General features: G+C 49.7%; 1 protein-coding gene across 3 annotated transcripts in view; it reads right to left on the bottom strand.

Moving 5' to 3' along the window:
* Nucleotides 1-12,525: 12,525 nt before the first annotated feature.
* The window catches only part of Zbtb16 (zinc finger and BTB domain containing 16), a 181,751-nt gene continuing 175,605 nt past the window's right edge, over nucleotides 12,526-18,671 (bottom strand). For all 3 annotated transcript variants that reach the window (XM_052188406.1, XM_052188407.1, XM_052188408.1), the window contains exons 6-7: nucleotides 15,857-16,024; nucleotides 12,526-13,510 (exon numbers count right to left, since the gene is read on the bottom strand). In XM_052188406.1, coding sequence (XP_052044366.1) covers nucleotides 13,281-13,510; nucleotides 15,857-16,024 — 398 coding nt within the window. In that variant the 3' untranslated portion in view covers nucleotides 12,526-13,280. The remainder of the gene's footprint in view (nucleotides 13,511-15,856; nucleotides 16,025-18,671) is intronic.

The following is an 18,671-nucleotide window of genomic DNA, read 5'->3' as shown; positions in this document are numbered from 1 at the left end:
CAAATGATAGTATTACATAAATATTAGCATTTGTTATAATAACAGTTGTGGCAAGCATATTTTGTAAGCAAGCATATGGTACAAACAAGGCCAGCAGGGCCATAAACACACACAAGGGGATCGTGTCAGATGGTGATACATGGTATGAAAAGTAAGTCTAGGGTGGTATAACCAGGCATAGGTGAGCTGAGACCTGAGGGGGCCAAGGACATCTTGGCAAAGAGCGGGGAGGGGGGAGGCTTCATATAAAAGCTGGTCTGTCCTTGAAACAGGTGGAAGGCAAGGGAGATGGGAGTCAGGGTAAAAGGATGGCATAAGGGAGTGGGTCAGAGAGGTAGAGTGTGGCCACATTGCTTAGGACCTTTCCTAGGATCCTGTGCATGGCTTAAGAGGGGCTGTAATCCATCCTGGGAAGGAAGACTTCTCTATTAAAGCATCAGTTTAAGGCTGCAGGGAAGAAGTGGAGAGTGGACAGACAGTGGGGTTGGAATATGAAACCTCGAAGCCTCCTCTTAGTGACTTACTTCCACCAGCAAAGCTCCATCTCCTAAAGGTTCCACAGGTTTCTAAAATAGCACCACCTGCTGGCTGCCTCGTGTTCAAACACATGAGCCTGGGAGGGACATTTCACATTCAAACAGCCTTCAAGCCTCAGGAGAGAAAGACATAGTCCTGTGGTAGGCAGAGGCTAAAACATCCAGCACACCTCACACATGGAATTACAAGAAACTCAGGCCAAGCCCAGTATAGATCCTAGCCTACAGGAGTCCAGGGTAATGTGGGGAAACCCAGGATTGGTATATGTGAGTCGACATTGCCATTAATGTATGAATTCTCAGAATCTGACAACTTTACAAGAAAGTACAGATGTTTGGGTTTTCTTAGATATAAGAGAACTAATAGATCCTCCATCCTAAACTGCAGAAAGACTGGTTTCCATAGTTATGGGAATGAACAGGTCAGGGAGAAGTGGGGCCCTAGAGAGGAATGCATGATCCAGGAGATTAAGAAGGCTGTAGGATGCCGAGAACAAGAGGAAGGTTGACCTTTGACAGGGCATAGGTACCCTACCTAATACACCCCGTATCCCAAAAGCCCACACAGTATTTAGGGGGCTGCCCTCATAGAGTGCGTCCATGTTGGGAATTAGTAGCAGCTCCCAGTCTCTGAAGGCAGACAGGGATCCTGTAGTGAGAGACACTGTGACACCCTCTGGGCTTTCATGCTATTGCTGTTCATGTGATTCTTATTTTTTATTTTCTTTGAGATCAGAGAAATCTAATTTAGACAGCCCGGCCTGATCTCAGCTGCTCTGTGGAGAGTTAATGGGAAGATCAAACTCTGGTGTGTGAGACAGGTGGGGGCAGAGAGGGGAGGTTAATTGTTAAGAGATTTCTGGGAGCCAGGTCCGGTCAGTCGATCTCTCTCAGGTCAGGCTGTAGGAGGTGCCAAGTACCCTTCCTCTGTCCCTGTGACTCCCTTCCTTCCCAAGTAGCTAGTGGTTGGGCGAGGACTTCTCAACAGCCTGATGTCACATGTGCATTTCCTTCTTCTGTCCACCTGGGGTCACTAGAAGCTCACTCTATCCTGAAGACCTCTCACCTCCACTCCAATAGGTATCAAGTTAAAAAAACAAACAAACAAATGCTGCTTTAAAAGAAGCGGGGCGGGGCTAACAGAAGATATGGAGCAGGTGATTTTCTCTGAGGCTATGTAGAGCTAACCGGGGTCAGATTGAGCCATCTCTAACCCATTCTAATACACATGTCCAAGGTGGCCAGAGGTACCAGGGGACAAGGGGAGAGAGACACGTTGGCCCGTGGTCTGAGGACTCAGGTATCCAAGTGAGGGAGAGCCACAGTCTCTCCAATCCCGCTAGAGATGGGAAGGAAAGGAGGGCCGTGCAGTGTTAGCCTTACGCACTGCCCTGGAGGGACAGTTCTGCATCAAGGCAGCAGCCACTTCATTATATTTCTAGGTTTTCTGTAACTTCTGGGACATAGGGACATAGGCTGCCCACTGTCCCCATACACCGTCTCCTGCCATTTCTTATTGGCCAGCCTGGAGGTGGTGCTCGGTTCCATTGCCTGCCTGGGTCTTTCTTAGTAGAGAAGCTTTGCGGATCTGAAGTCCATCTGAGTCTGGTTATCTCTCTGAGTGAGGATTAAATATGAATTAGTGTTTGAGGGTTGAGAGGACTGGGATCTAAATTGCCAAGAATGCAGCAGGAGAAAAAGTCAAGAGTGAAGATATAGTGGTTCAGGAGGACTTCAGGGAAGATCCTTTTGACCTCCCCTTAGCAAGTTATGTTTCTCCCCTGATAGGCATGTGAATCGTAGTCTCTGCTTACCCATCCTCTCTCAACCAAGACAGGAATACCAGATCATTTTCCAGATGCCTGAGCAGTCTACGCACCTTCAGGCACCATCCACTAGGTGGAGACAGAGCCCAAACTATGCCTTCAGGTAGGCGCGCTGGCAATTTCAGGCCACTCAAGGGGCTTCTGGTCTAGGAAGAGACACCTAGGCCTCCAGCTACCCTTCCAGGCTCTCGTGTGCCTGCCCCATCCCCTTATAGTGCACATCGTCATAGGTGTCTTTAGAAAGCTGATCTAAGGGTCTTTCTCCAGTTGGCCTAACAAGTACCTGAGGGTAGAGGGTCTAAAAATTGCTGTTCCATCTCACATTTGAGAAGAGGGGACCTTGGGGAGTCTTAATACATTATCAAAGCCATAGGGAGTACGGCAGAGCTGGCCCAAAACACAGCGTCCTCTTGACTATGAGTCCCAGGTTCTTCTTGCTAAATCCCAACTGTCCCTTTTCCTCAGAGGTGCAAAATGTGACAGCCCCTGAACTAATTATGGATTGAAGCAGAGTCTGGATGCTTGACTCCAGAGGTCCTCTTTTGAGGCCCTTCTGGTCTTCAGAACACGGCCAAATCTCACGGCTAGAAGCAGCCCAGTGTTTCCTCAAGGGCTCAAGGGCACCAGAGAAACTGTCTGTGGTTTCCTGACCATGGACATCCTGAACCACAGAACAGAGAAGAGGCAAGGTACCTTGTCACAGGTATAGTAGCTGACTGTCTTTGCAGAACACCCTTAGGCGTGTGAGTCACCAGGGTAATGAGACCTGACCCAGGCTCGCCCTGGAATATACTGCCAGAATGTTCCCTGGTTTCCAGCAAATTCTGGCCAAGTACAGGAGGGGGAACAGCAAACACTGAGGGATTGTGGGTTTTGACTCAGTATGTGGAGGATTCCTTCTTGGTGACAAGGGGCAGGTACTGTGGGAACAGGTGATAGAATAAAAACTGTCAACCCTGAGTGAGGATGGAGAGGAGGCTCTGCCCTTAACATGTGTGTGTGTGTGTGTGTGTGTGTGTGTGTGTGTGTGAGAGAGAGAGAGAGAGAGAGAGAGAGAGAGAGAGAGAGAGAGAAGAGAGAGAGAGACAGAGAGAGAGATTCTGTTTACTCCCCTGTGAAGAGAAGCCAGTGGCCTGTACTTCTTCACAAGAGCTGTGGTACCAGGTTTATACCTGTCCTGTAGATGAAAGGTGTCCCAACCCCTGCCCCAATCACCCCTTAGGCCAGTGAGCTCTGGCTGTTGTCCCTCCTGCTGCTACTTACTAGTCAGACGGAAGGAGCCCAGCCTGTCAGGAGTAGGGTGTGGACAAAACCATGACCTCTCACTAATGTCCGGCCCAGGGAATTCAGTGAGGGTGGCAAGTTTGGGGGCTCTATGTCAGGCTGAGAGGAGCTGGGCAGCAGAAGCTGGGGAACAGCCAGAGGTGTGCAGCGAGCAGCAGCTTGAAAGCCGCTTGGCTTTGCTATTAATGTAGTCAGTAAATAAATAAAGGACGGCTTAAGCCTAGCGTACAGCAATCAGTTCGGGACTACAGGGTAATTAGCTCTGCGGGGGGCCGCAGGGCTGCGGAGTCAGGTTTAAATGAGAGAGTTCACTTTCACTGAGGCACCCCTGGGGTGCAAAGAAAGCAACCTAGGGGAGTCAGTTGGACAGCAGCGCTCTGGGTGAGGAGTGGCAGGAGAGCTGTTGCTCTGGGTCTCGCGTCTCCCCGTGGGGCAAAGACTTCCGGTCTGCATGGAACCCGCTCACCCTAGACAGGCGGGCCCAAGCCAGGTAGCCCCCCCCTCCTCCCTGCCTATAAAGATGCCACTGTCCTGAGCCTGCCACACCTTCTTCCTTTAGGGTGACTTTAGGAACAGACACAGGCACAGGAATTGGGAGCTCCCCCACCCGCAGCATGAGTACCAGTTCTTGATGTCATGGGGAGATGTCTAGGTGGGCATGTGAGGGACTTCTTCCTGCTTAGCTCCCGGCCCTCACCCTTGGCAACTGCATCCTCAGTTTCAGAGAGCTAATTGCCTCTCTTCTTCCCTCTATTTTCCTTCCATGTATTCAGCAAAGATTTATTGGGCACCTGCCAAGGGCAGTGTTAGGCTCTAGGAACACCAAGATATAGAACACATGGTTCCTAAGCTCAAGGAACTTGATGTCTGGAGACAGGGACGATGGAGCACTTAGATGGCGGTAATGCACCATGACAAATGTCTAGGTTGGAGGGTCTGTATAGCAGGTCACCCAGTGCAGTCTCAAGCATCTAGGGAAGGTTTCCTGAGAAGGGTAGCCTTGGAGATGAAACAGGACCTGGGGGAAGCTGAGGGGACCAGGTATGTGCTGTGTTCAGCTGATGAAACGGGTAGGCTGTTGGCCACGGGACCCGGGGTTCCTAAAACTATCCTGGTGATCAAACTGACTATAGCAAGGTTGGGGCGGCTCTAAAGGACAGACTGGGGTGTCAAGCAGGGACTGTCCTTGAGGTCTCATTGGAGAGCTTGGACCGTATTCTAGGCATGATGAAGAACCACCAGGGAGTTTTCAAAAATGCGCTATGTTATTCGTAGGAGGAGGGGATACATTCACTGCAGGCAAAGTACAGGATGGAGGAGGGAAAGAAGGATGGACTGATGCTGGGCTGGAGGGACTCTGCAGGCAAGCAGGGAGAAGGCCTTGTGGCTGTGGTGGAGGGAGAGGAGGTGCTGGCTGGCAGGATGGAGAGGTCCTTAGATTCGCTCTTCTTTGTTTGATCAGCGACACTCTTGTGGGTCTTGTCCAGGCTTCTGTTAACTCTAGGCTTCAGCTCTGTTCCTAAAAGAGAGCCATCAAGGCTATGCCAGAACCTAAGCAAGAAGTGACAGAGCACTGGACAGGAAGGGACAGCAGGGGTGTCGCGAGTATGTGTGCGGAGGAGGCTCCCAGCCAACCAAGCCCGAGAACACACGTGGGAAGGTCCCTCTCCACCCAACCTGGGACTGTATCTTTCCAGTCCAGCTGCCTGTCCCCTCTTCTGACCTCAGTCTCGTGCCCCGCCCCACCCCCACCCCTGGCGGGGCCTGCCCTGGAGGCAGTTGCCCATGCTGCGGGCTGGGGGCAGAGGGCAGCTGCTGCGGCCCGCTACCCAGAGAGGGAGGAGGGGCTGCGGCAGGCCTCGGAGGAGCGTTCTCAGGCTGGCCTGGCCGGGCCCCTTTCTCTCCATGAGATCATATCTGGGTCAAAGAGCACGTAAAGCAGGCAGACCCCAGCGGTCACACAAAGCCCGTTCAGCCGCCCCATTCACTCACCTCCTCTCCCCAAGAGCCCGCGCCGCCAGGACCCCAGTGCAGCGCCTAAGCCCCAGCTTTGATGTCCAAGAACAGAAAACGGCGATTAAATGTTGTTTTAAAGAGGGAGTGCCCACTGCCCTCCCATCTGTCAAGAGAAAGCCCGAGGCCTGAGGGAGGGGTGGGGTGCAGAGGGGGAGGGGCGGGGTGCAGAGAAGGAGGGGCAGGGGCTGGCCGAGAGGGGCAAGGGTTGAGGGGGAAGACCCCGATTAAAACATACGCATCTTTGGCCAAGGACTGTTTTTGGTTTTGTTTTGTTTTTTTGGTTTTTTGGTTTTTTGTTTTTTTTCTTTTTTGTTTTTAGAAACGTGACGTGGGAGTGAGGTACCGGGCAAAATAAATCTCCCAGAAATGAGAGTAATGGGGGAAAAAAACCCTTTTTTTTTTTTTTGTGACAAAGTGACAAAGAGTGATGCAAACCTGGGTGGAAGATGAGAAAGAGAAGGGAAAGAAGGACCAACAGAGGACCCAGGGCTCTGAAGAACGGGACGCTGCCTGCCCTGGGAGGGTTGTTAGGGTTAGTGTGACTTCAGTGTCTCTCAGCTCAACAAACCGAAAGCCAACAGACCCAGGACCTGGGAAAATAAAACGGGAAACAAATGCACGCTCGCACACACACACACACACACACACACACACACACACACGGCAGTATGCAGGGACTCAGGCTGCTGTAGTGCTTTTTAGTGCTGTAGTGACTCCCTGGGGTGGCCCAGAGTTGGGTCTCAGTGAGAAGACCGATGATGCTGGAGAAGAAAGGCAGAGATGCCATCAGGCTATGCCTCCAGGATCTAAGCAGAACTGGATGCAGAGCTGAAGATGAGCCAGGTGGTGCTGTCACCTGGCAGGGGACCAGATGGAGCCCGGGCTTTGTAGGTCAGGCAGGTGCTAAACCACTGAGCAAAACCTCCAGCTTTGCAACAGGTTATGGCTGCCACAGAACCCAGGACCTTCTGGTGGAAATCTTGTGTTGAGACAACTCTGAAGCTTGCTTCCCTGTGAAGAAGACAGGAGATCATACCTCAAGCCTGGGAAAAGCAGTATCTTTGGTATCTGGTCTGGACATGGTTAGATCAGCGAGTACTAACTGCATGATACTGAGTAGTCACCACATACTTTGAAAATCACGTGGCCGCTCTGGGAGTGCTGCTTCCTGAATTTCCAGTGCAGAAACTATCACTCATGCAAGAGTTTTACTGAACGAAAATGTCACTACATTGTTCCAGGGTCAAACGACATTCGTTTATTTAACACTGCTTCTCAACCCACATCGCCAAAAGCGAGGCTTTGGGGTTGACGAGATGGCTCAGTGAGAAATAGTACCTGCTGCCAGGCAGGATGGCCAGACTTCCACTCCCAGGACTCTAATGTAAACAGAGAGAATTGACTCCGGAAAGTCATATTCCAGGATGGAGAGATGGCTCAGTGGTTAAGAGCACTTGTTGCTTTTGCTTAGGACTGAGACTTTATTCCCGGCACCTGCCTGGTGGCTCACAACCAATTCTAATCTTGGTTGCAGGGCATCTGAAGACCTCATCTCAGAGGGCAAGCAGTCGGCACACATGGGGTGCACATACATATGTGCAGGAAAACTACTCACACAGAATAACTTCAACCTTTTAGAGCTGTCTTCTAACCTCTACATGTGCACACACACACACACACACACACTAAAAATGTAACAAAAATATTTTAAAAGCAAGAATGGGAGCTAGTAAAATGGTTCAGTGGGCCAAGACCCTTGCTGCCCGAGTTCAACCCTTGGGTTTGCAACTTGTAAATGTATCGTTAAAGTGTCATAAAAAGTGCAGAGACAGCTCAGTGGCAAAGGAACATGCCACCGAGGGTTGGAGAGTAAGCCCCAGAACCCACACGGTGGAAGGAAAGAACTGATTTCTAGAAGTTGTACTCTGACCGCCGTCCATGTGTACTGTGGCAGATGTTGGTGTGTGTACCTGTGTGTCTGTGCACACACAGGCACACCAAACCATTAAGAATGCAAAAGAAATCAGGGCATATGCTAACACATTAACATTTCTCTGCCTTCATCTCCCAGGAGAAAACCCAGTTCTTCCACTGTGTTCCCACCCAAGACAGGAAAGACGAGGTCGAGGCACATTTGTAAAAAAAAAAAACAACAACAACAACAAAAAAAGGACACCTGGAGCCAGAGACAACTGAATTAACTTTATTCTCTTCTAACTGCAGATTCAAGGTATACAACTGAACATCGCTATTTTTCTTATGAGACTTATAAATAAAAATACAAAAAATGTTCACTACAAAAAAATCTACTGTTAGTAGGATGTAAAAAATATTCTCTTTGCTATAGAAGGCACAAACTTCACTTAGTGACACATGGAGAAAAAAACCTGCAGCAGTAAATTCATTTTTTTCCTTATTTTTTTTTTTTAAGTCTTGTCAGAAACACTGAAGTTACAAAGGAACGCATCAATCTACACAGAACGAAGGCAGGTGTGGGTAAGCGGCAACGGGGGAGCACACTTCCAAGTGGACAGAAAGCAGTCTGGACTGGAGGAAAGTGAAGGCAAGGGAGAGGAGAGATGGGGCTAACAGGAGGGAGGCGGACCTGAGGGAAGGAGAGAGTGGGTGGGGGTGGGGGGGGAGAAAGATAGGAGAAAGGTGGAAGAGTCAAGGGGGGGGGAGAGGGAGGAGTCAAGGACAGGGAGAGGGAGGGGTCAAGGGCGGGGAGAGGGAGGAGTCAAGGGCAGGGAGAGTGATTTGTACAACAATCAAAAGGACCAATAAAATTGAAGAAACAAAATTGGGCAACCTCCAAGAATTAGGCTAAGAGGAGGTGCTGAGGTAGACATTAACTAGAACATTGATGAATTAAAAACACTATTCTGTGATACGAAGCAATTGGACTGGCACCTGTGCTCTCACATCAGACAAGCAAGAAAAAAAAAAAGAAAAAGAAAAAAAGAAAAGAAAAAAAAAGAAAAACACAACATGACACCCAAACCAAAAGGCTTAGTTTTGCTTGGTCCAGCAGGGCCACAGGGCCCTCAGTGCTATAACTTACATACATACATATATATATATATTTATCTTTATATATAGGGCGATGGCATGGTGCATCATGACGGTTCTTCACCTTACGAGGATTCATGCATAACACTATGTGAACAAGTACTATGATACACTCGGGGAGGAGGGACCCTGTCTGCAAAGTGGGCCACCCAGGAGCGGAGGATTCAGAGCTGCCGGCAGGCAACCTTGCTGGGGCTTTCTCTCCCTAACTCCGCACTCTTTCCCCTGATTCCATCCATTCTGTTTGTCCCAAACCCTTCTCTTGGGCATCTCTTTTATCCTCCTCCACCCGTTAGTTCTGCTGTTTGTCCTCCTCCGGGAACCTCCAGGTTAAGTGCAGCCACAGGAGCCAGGTCAGGAGTTCCAGGAGAGAATGAGGCAGGAGGAAGGGGTATGATAACAAGCGGAGGGATCTGTCTCACATCGGTGTCCCCAGTGTCCACCCTCGTCTGGCTGGCTAGGGGATTGTCCACTTGTCTACCCGCTCCACTTCCCCCACCATGGCCCAAGACCAAAAGTGCTTCCTGTGTCCTCTTCAAGGGACCCTGGTCCTCCTGTCCCAGCTGCACCAATTGTACCCGGCAGCATACCATACACTCACAAAACTCTGAAGTTTTTTTTTTTTTCTTAACATGGAAAAACTGTTCAGGCACAAAGATTTAACTAAGCCCGTGTGGCGTCCCTGGATTGTACTGAATCACTGGGTTCCCCCCAGCCTTCCAACCCACCCCCCTGTACCCCAGATCTGCCTTCCTCTTCTTCATGTAAAGCAACCAAGCAGCAATGACATTTCTCTCTTATATCTCTCTTGCTATATCTCTTTCTATATATAATATATATATATTTTCTATCCTATATATATAGGATTTTAATGCTTTAAATGAGCAAAGGAGTGAGCAGGGGAGAGGCACCGAGGGAGGGTCAGTGTGGCCAGAAGCATGAAGGGACTCATTCGTAGAAACTGGACAGGGGGAGGGAGCAGGAAGCAGCTTGGATTTGCTAGGTGGGGAGAAGGTCACCGAGCTGGGTAAGGCAGCAGGAAGTGGGGGTCCCAGGATTCTGTTAACAATACGGCCAAAGGCAGAGGCGTGACAATCCAGAAGTCTCAAGGAGTGGAACAAATATGGTTTAAGCTACCCTGGGAAAGAAAGGGCCTCCTCCCTTCCTTCCTCCTCAGCTCCGTGCTCCAGAAGGCTCCCAACAGCCTCCTACCTGTCCAGTAGCCATCAAGTCCAGCAAAGAAGGCCCTGGCAACTTCAAAACCATTTCCTCTTTCTAAATGGGAAACTGGACGAAAGGCCTGGTGGAACATAGGGGCTTCGGGGTATCTTGGCTCCAAGGTAAACAGAAGGAAGGTATCCCTTCTAAGCTGTCCCTGCCTCCACTAGGATCCCAAAGCCCTCAGAGACAGACAGGGCAGGCTGAGTACCACCAACCAACATTGAGACAGCAGCACAGACAACACCTTGTGACTTCACCTCCAGACACACACACACACACACACACACACACACATACAGATTTTGCTGTTGATGGCCGTGAACTTTTTTACTTTTTTTTCTTTTGAAATCCACTCCACCCCCCCTTCGTCCCACCCTCCCATTCACATTACAAAAGGAAAGAGTAAGGTTCTGTAGAACAGAAGAAGGAACTAACAAATACTACAAAAATATTACAGTTTGCAAAGATCAGCTCAGCCCTCTCAAGCTTTTATGAGTGGGTGGGGTCGGGGCGGGGCAGGCCGAGTGTGAAGGGCTGGGAAGCCAGGAAGCAGCCAGTTCTATGGAGTAGCTGCAAGGTTTTCCCTTTGTCACCAATCTTGAATGACATCTTACTGTTAAAAATACTGTTTTCTGGGATTCACAGAACCCTGCAGGTGAGCAGTTCACACTCTATCCCCCCGGTCGGGGGATATGCCATAGTGCATACTGACTGTTAAAGACCACTCTTTTCTAGAAGGTTCTCTTTTCACATTATAAGCACGACAGCTGTTCTGGTCACATATTTCAAACTTAAGGTTTTTTTTTTTTCCTTCCCAATGCACTAAGTCATCCCTACAGTTCTAAAATAGTCCCCTGTGCACTTTATCATCCCTAATTCACACCAGAGAGTCAAGCGCCCCCAACCTATATCCTCTCAACACACGCTTAATTTTTTTAAGGCCTTCAGATATGATGGATGAAAACTGTAGGAACTGTAGGGGGAGTGAAAAATGAGTGAGATGGGGGCGTGGCTGAGGAATAGGGGGAGTGGCTACGGCAATGCCCACCCCTTGGACTTCCTGTTCCTTTTCACAGCCCTTCCCCTCTGCCAGTGGCTTTCCTAACCCACTTTTTAAAATCTAAGATCAAAAAACAGACACGACTCTCTCAGAGAGAAGAGAGGGAAAAAAAAACCCAACAGGTATCTTACACATAAAGCATGAAATGAAGGTGTGGGGGGTCCATCTCAAAGCAAAAGGGATTATTGCAGATGTGCTTTCCAAAATTCAGGGGGGGGGGGGACTGGAGGAGGCAGAGCTGCAGAAGGAACCAAAGACTGGACAAACAGAAGAGGTAGCTTTTAGAAAAACAATACCCCACCCAGCACAACAAAACCTGACTCCTCCGCCCCTCATGTACACACCAGTCATGAAAATATTCCACCTCTGGCAGTGTTAACAGCAGAAGGAGACCACGTGGTTGTATAGATCTTAATAACAGGCCCTCTCGAATCTAAACAGCCCAGACAATTCTAAGGCCAGTGGGACCTTTCTCCAGAGTGTTTCGGGCTGAGCTGAAGCTGGGCACTGATGGGTCTGAGCCCTGGGTGGTGGCAACAGTGACTAGGGACACTAGTGACACTGTGGGGAGACACTGTGAGAACCCAATCGCCGTTCCCTCCACTCCCACTGCCTTCTCAGCACCCACCCCCACCCCCTCACCCCCGGCCTCCATTCAGATCCTGAGTGGTCCACTTTTTCCCTACATCTTCCAGCCAGACAAGGGGAGGGCCTCTACCAGGTCAAGTTCAAAGCCAACTATTAACTTACGCTAGAACAGAAAATTACACCCTTCCCGTTCCTCCCAATATTCCCCATAACCAAAGGGGTGGGGTAGGAGATTGGGGATTCAAAAGCTCATGAGGTCACAAAAAAATGAAACTGAGGTAATTCAAGTACAATGTGCTAAAAGCGAACATAACAAGAGGCCGAAGCGCTGTCAGCTTCCCCCACCCATCCCACCCCACCCTACCCCCACCCCCTGGGAGCAGCCCCACCACCTCCACTCTGAGCCAGGAATTCGGGGGCTAATCTCCAGATCAAGGGCTCTCTCTCCCTGTGCTGGGAGGATCCTCAGTGACAGCAGTGTCCTCCAGTGCCCAGTCCTCCCACCCTGCTCAGGCAGTGCATCCAACCACTCCCACTGCCAAGTAAAGCTCACCTGTGGGAGGGAGGAAGGGAGGGCATCCACTCCCCCTCCTCCTCCCACTCCTCCTCCTGGGACAAAGGAATCTTTTCTATAGGATGCTGGGATTCCTTCCCTTAGGGGCTGAGCTGGGGTTGCAGGGATGTGTACTTGTTTGGAGGGTGGGATGGAATATATATATCGTTGGTTTTTTGTTTGATTTTGTTTCCATTTACAAGCGGAGAGCAGCTCAGCAGGAATCTTGCTCATGAGGGAGTTTGGCTGGGGTACAACGCCTGCTTTATTTTGTTCTGTGTTCTCTGAAAGCTAGGGGAAGGGGAAGGGGAAGGAAGGAAGGAAGGAAGGAAGGAAGGAAGGAAGGAAGGAAGGAAGGAAGGAAGGAAGGAAGGAAGGAAGGAAGGAAGGAGGAAGGTTGGTTTTGGAATCTGACGCAGCTTTCCCTAGGAGGAGCCTAAGGAAGATACAGTTCAGATCCACAGATGGTGTAAGCCCCTTGTGACCAGAGAACAGCCATCAAAAGCAGGGGCAAGAAGCTGAAGAGCGAGGAGAGGAGAGAGTCACAGGACTCAGAGACCGCGAGGGGCGCCGCTGTAGCTGGACAGAGCAGAAAGCCTTTCCCTTCCCACTCCACCCCCATTATGCCAGAGCTGCCACTCCGAGCATCAACCAGGGATGCCCCCCCTAGCATCTCTGCCTCCCCTCTCTGCTTCCCTCCTGTCCTCTTCAGAAGAAGGGAAAGGAGATGTAAGAGCAGAGGCCATGGCTCTGACCAGAGATCCTCACATCTGCTTCCTGGTCTCCATTTCTGGACACAAAAGGGAAGTTCTAGGTTGTAGAGAGGAGGAAAATATGCCCCTGTGTGAATGAGCAAACCCACCCCACCCACCCAAAAGAACCAAGGAGGGCAGAGACCCCAGGGAAGGAGCAGTGGTTTGACAGCCAGATCACCTGGAGCCCCAGGAAATAATCCAAGTAACTACACCAGGTTTCCTTCTTCTCTCTCTCTTTTCTATTCCCCCCATTTTCTTTTCCGTTATTCTTTTCTCTGCAGTCTTTCCACTTTGTCTGGTTCTAGCTCGCCTTTGCTGGCTCCTGCCGCTGCTCTACCGTGTGTTGGGGGGAGGCATGCACCCTCCCCCCATTCACACATAACACAGGTAGAGGTACGTCTTCTCTATCCTCCAGTCAGGTGGGATCTCCTCTGGCTTGTGGCCCTTCATGTGTTTCTGCATGGAGGAGAGGCTGGGGCAGTATTCGGTGCAGATGGTACACTGGTATGGCGAGGCACCGTTGTGCGTTCTCAGGTGCTTGATCATGGCTGAGTAGTCTCGGGAGCGCTGGTGGCAAAGTTTGCACTCGAAGGGCTTCTCACCTGTGGAAGAGATGAGACAGGACAAGGGAATGTGAAGACCAGAAGGACCTTGGGCTTGTTGGAGAATGTCCATCCTTATAGCCCTGCAGTCACCAACAGAACTTCCCAAGACCTAGGGTTGGGCCATCCAATATGGCGGCTGTTGGCCACACAGGCACAGGGGTCTGGCTGTTGGGGCATTTTACTCCTACTTTATTTTGTGACTACTGTAAATAAGCTAGTGGCTAGTAATGGGGGGACTGTCCATTGAGCTCTTACTATCTTAAGGCAGGGTGCTTCCCTTCTAACTGAGGAAATGTGTGTGCTATGCAAGTCCCTGAAGCCCTTCAGGGTGCTTCTTCATAACAAAGCTCATCCATAGAACGGGAGAATGGATAAAGTCTTTTTAGAGCTACAGTCAGAAAGGAGAAGTGGGGTGGGTGCAGGGAAAATCCAAGAAACCAATCCTTCAAATCTACTCTATCTAGGGCCACTACCCACTAATGCATCAAGGACCTCTCCTGGACTCTGCCTCCCAGGCTAGGACTGTACTGAGGGGCAGTACAGAGAACCTAGGAGTGTACAACAGTGAGACCCTAGTCGACTCTCTAGACCTCCCTTCCACTAGAGTCCCCTGGAGCTGAGCAGAGATGTAAGGGAACCTTGTTTCAATACAGTAATTAACTGGTCAGCCATCTCGCTATCGATACTCCTCCGTGCTGAGACCCCGGCAAATAATGAAGTAATGAACAGCCAAAGTGATCCAACTATCGACCAGCTATTTACAATAGTCACTGCCGATGCATTTAATGATCTGCCCACTAGGTCACATCCCACAACAAGGGACTGAGGAAACCCCGGGACTCTGGGATATCCCTTGGGCCACTCATGTGTCAGCAATGAGCACCCTGTCCTCTCCTGTGGCTTTAAGCCAGAGGCAAGAAAAACAGAAAGCTCAGGCAAGGGGACTGAGCTCCGCCTCCCACACCTGCTGGCTGGCTGCCCCTCCCTGGGCCATTCTCTCTCTTTAGCCAGCTGAGGTCACCACACCCTTGTCTGGACTGGGTGCTGTCCCCACTGATCAGAGAGGGCATCTTCCTTTGCTCTATTTCACTCTTGGCCTCACAGACAATGCTACCTTCCCTGCAGCTGGCAGACTACAGGGGGTGGCTATTTAACAAGCAGCTCTCCAAAGACACATGGCTCCACTGCTATCCGGTCAATACTCCCACCGGGGCCCATTTTAAGCAACTGAACTTAAAATGGGGGAATAAATGGGCTTTCCTATTAAGTAGAGGCCAGTCCTAGGGCTCTACTTTCTCCAACTCCAAACCCTATCCTACTGTCTGCCCTCAGACCCCAATAAAGACAGAGACTCATGATTTTTCTATGTAAAAAGGAATGTGGAAGCCTTCTGTCACAGTGGAACATTCTACTATTAAATACATTGGCTCCTTTCATTTCAGAACACCAGAATTAATGTCATAATTTCCTGACCCTTATCATAACTTAATGCCCTCTGATTATGCCTCCCACCATGAACAAAGTAACATGAAATCACTCAAATTTCACTTCTCCCTACTCTGGTTGACTTAACTGTAATTTAGGATTTGGAGTAAGTATCATATTGCTGATATACTCCTGGATGGTTTATAGTATGATTGCTTAGGAAGACTGACTGACGGGATCCCACTACTGCAATTGATTACTATTATCTGCCACAATTGATTAGTAATGTCTGCCTTGGTCTTCAGAAGAGGGTGATGGTACTCAGACCACCATATTATCTCTTTAAAAAAAATTTTTTTAAAGTGGGATGGCGGTAGTATATGCCAAGGGCTACACAGACCTTGTTTTGAAAAGTCAAAAATATAAAATAAAAAATAAAAATTGCCGGGCAGGGGTGGTGCACGCCTGTAATCCCAGCATTTGGGAGGCAGAGGCAGGCAGATTTCTGAGTTCAAGGCCAGCCTGGTCTACAAAGTGAGTTCTAGGACAGCCAGGGCTACACAGAGAAACCCTGTCTCGAAAAAAAACCACACACAGAAAAAAAATTAAAAATAAAAATTATTTTTATTTGTGTATGCATGAATGTGGTGCCCTCTTGAGGCCAGAAGAGGGCATCAGATCTCCTGGAGCTGTAGTTATAGACGATTAGGGGCCATTCAATGTGGGTGCTGGGAACTAAACTGTGGTCCAAACAGGAAGTACTCTTTCCACCAAGTCATCTCTCTAGTCCCCATATTATCTCTTAATAGATCCCTTTCTCTCTGGCTGAGCCTTGAACATGATTGACTGGGCTTCTCCAAATAACTGCCTACTCCCAGTCACCACCCAGGTCCCAGAGCCAGCCCGGCCCTCAAGTACCTGTGTGAACCCTGTAGTGCGTCTCCAACTGGTGCTTGAGGCTGAACTTCTTGCCGCAGCCATTGCACTCGTAGGGCTTCTCCCCCGTGTGGATGCGCTTGTGGCTCTTCAGTGTGCTCTCATCCCGGAAGCAGCTGCCACAGAACTCACACTCGTATGGGTGGTCGCCTGTGAGAACAGTGGACCGCGTCAGACCCTGGCTTCCTCCCGCCTCTGTTTCAGGGGACAGACCTCAGAGCACGTTTTATGTCCCGAGTTTGCCTATGTGTACCACCTGACTGATCCCACCACACAAACAGTTTCTGTGTTCAGACATCTAGACTTTTTGTAGCCCCTGGGGTAAGGGCCAGTCCCAGGAAAAGAAAGCCTGATTGGCCCAGCAAAGAGCCACAGCCCTCAGGATGCAGGCCCCTGTGAGGTTGGATCAGAGCTGGGGGCTTCAAGACCCTGCCTTACACTACCTCTGCTCCATTTCCTCTGGTTCCGGGCCAAGGAGCACTCTAGCCTAGCGTCCCCACCCTCAAAAAAAAAAAAATCCCTCTCTGAGGCCCCAGTGTTATCCACAAGCCTCTCACTCCTACTCTACCAGTTAAGCGTATTTCCTCTACATCCTTTCCACGCCTTTCCTTGGTGAACCCTAAGGATCCCTCGAAGTCCTGCTCATCCATCACCGTCCCCCAATGTGGGACTCTCCCCTTTCAGTTCTCCAGGCAGACAAAGCCATACTTTTTCTTCTCCATCCCCAAAGAGAATACTTAACACTTTTGGTCTTTGATGTACAAAAACATGATTTCAAACAAACAAACAGAAAACCCAAAACCCAAAATACAATGGGCCATTTATATGGTCCATGTTTGTCATATTTTTACTGTTATCTGAGAACATCTTGCAGACTGTGTCACGTGGCCATGGAAACCATCTGATGAAAGATATGCTTATCTTACAAATGAGGAAAACAAAATGAGTTGCTTAGAGATAGTTAACCAAGGTCCCAAGGTCACCCAGCTAGAAATAGCTAGGTTGGGACTTCCACTCTGGTCTGGTCCTGGGATCTAAACACTGGGCACACTTCTGTGTTGTACTGACTGACAGGGCCACAAGAAACACCTTAGGGTAAGAATGGAGCCTTTCCCACCCTTATGCCCCCAATGCTTGCCCAGGGATGGCTCAAAACCAACTCTTGGAGAATTCTGGGTTGGGCTGGGAAGAACAGCCCTTCCTTGGCCTAGTCTCATGTCCATCAGCTGACCGTTCTCCTCCCTGGATACTCCTCTCCTTATCCCCGTGGGCAGAGGGGGTGGGAGTGGGGTTAACCACCTAGCATTTTGTAACCGAGGTGTCAAGCTCGGGCAATGAAAGGTGAGGTGTGGAGCTACTTATTTATTACAGGAGCGAAGGCGCAGACAATAAAGATAGATTGATCACCCCAGACTTTGTTCATGAATATTTAAATATCGCTGATTCCTCTGTCACTGTAATTACAATTTCTCTGGGCTGCATCTCCAACAACCACAGTTTATGGTAAAGAATGGCCCACTGTATTTCACTTGTCCCTCTGCAGATGTGCGAGGCTGCCAACCGTGTAATGTCCCTTGCATTTCATACATTCTCTTCAGCTGCTGAAGGCTTAAGTCATCCACAATGACCTACGTTTTTTCATTATCCCCATGTCAAACTGTGCTCGTGCCTGGGCATAAATTGTCCTTCTCCTTATAGACTCACAAGCCCGCCCGTGCCTTCACTTCCTCTTTAAAATGATATTTTACTCTCTCTGCCGTCTCCCCTCTGTGGGCCACTAACCGAAAGTCTCTTTTCCTGAATGCAGCCCCCCCCCCCACCCAACCCACATAAATTCTCACCTCCTCTGATGGCTCAGAACATTTCTCTGAGGCTCTGTGGGGAGTGGTTGCTGGGATCTGTTCACTGGCACACTCCCTCGTGGGGTCAAAGATGTACAGAAAGCACAAGGACTCCATGACAGAGGCACAGCGCGGTACCACCCCACTCCAGTCTTCACATCTAAGGGGCACCGTCCTAGCTCAGAGGCCTGGCCAAACCAACCCTTGTCTCTCTCACAGCTAGAGCTATACCAAGGACCCATTCCCATTCTCATCAAAGGCAAGAGGCTAGCCCTCACTGACACAGATACTAATTGACTGTGAGGGGTAGCCTGTGCATGAGACTCTGTCTCTCTGTATGCCTCTGCTATCTGCCTGCCTGTCTGTCTGTCTCTCACTCTCTCTGCTGTCTGCCTGCCTGCCTGCCTGTCTGTCTCTGCCTGTCTCTCTGAACACCTGCCCTCCCTCCCCCTCTTTGTCGGTCTATCAGTCCCCTCTGTCTGTCTGTCTGTCTGTCTGCACACATGGCCCTGTCTGGTCTGACATCCAACTCCCCCTCCTTCCTGAATCAGCAACGATTACGACTTTAATCAAAGATTCAGTATCCTCATTAAGATATAAATAAATAAATAAAGCAAGGGCCACGTGAGACTTCAGCTGAAGCCGGTAATTAAAACGTACATCGGCAGTCACCCAGCCCCCCTCTGAAAAGAGGGGGTGGCAGTGAGGGAGGGCTGGCTGCCTGTGTGTTCTCCTTGCTTCCAGAGGGGGGGCCCTAAGAGTTTAACAAACAACCGAGGGGGTTTGTTTGATCAGATTTTTTATGAATTTAATTACGAAGTGCATCACATGTTAAATGAGTTTAAATAGGAACTCTCTGGAGTCTGCCCAGGGAAAGAGTAAAAAGCATTCAGAGAATGAAAAAATAAATAAATAAAAGCAAAAATGGCAACTTACCATAACACATACCCACTCTC

This window comes from Apodemus sylvaticus, chromosome 7 (assembly GCF_947179515.1).
Source record: "Apodemus sylvaticus chromosome 7, mApoSyl1.1, whole genome shotgun sequence".
Taxonomy (NCBI): Eukaryota; Metazoa; Chordata; class Mammalia; order Rodentia; family Muridae; genus Apodemus; species Apodemus sylvaticus.
This window is presented reverse-complemented; position numbering and strand designations above follow the sequence as displayed.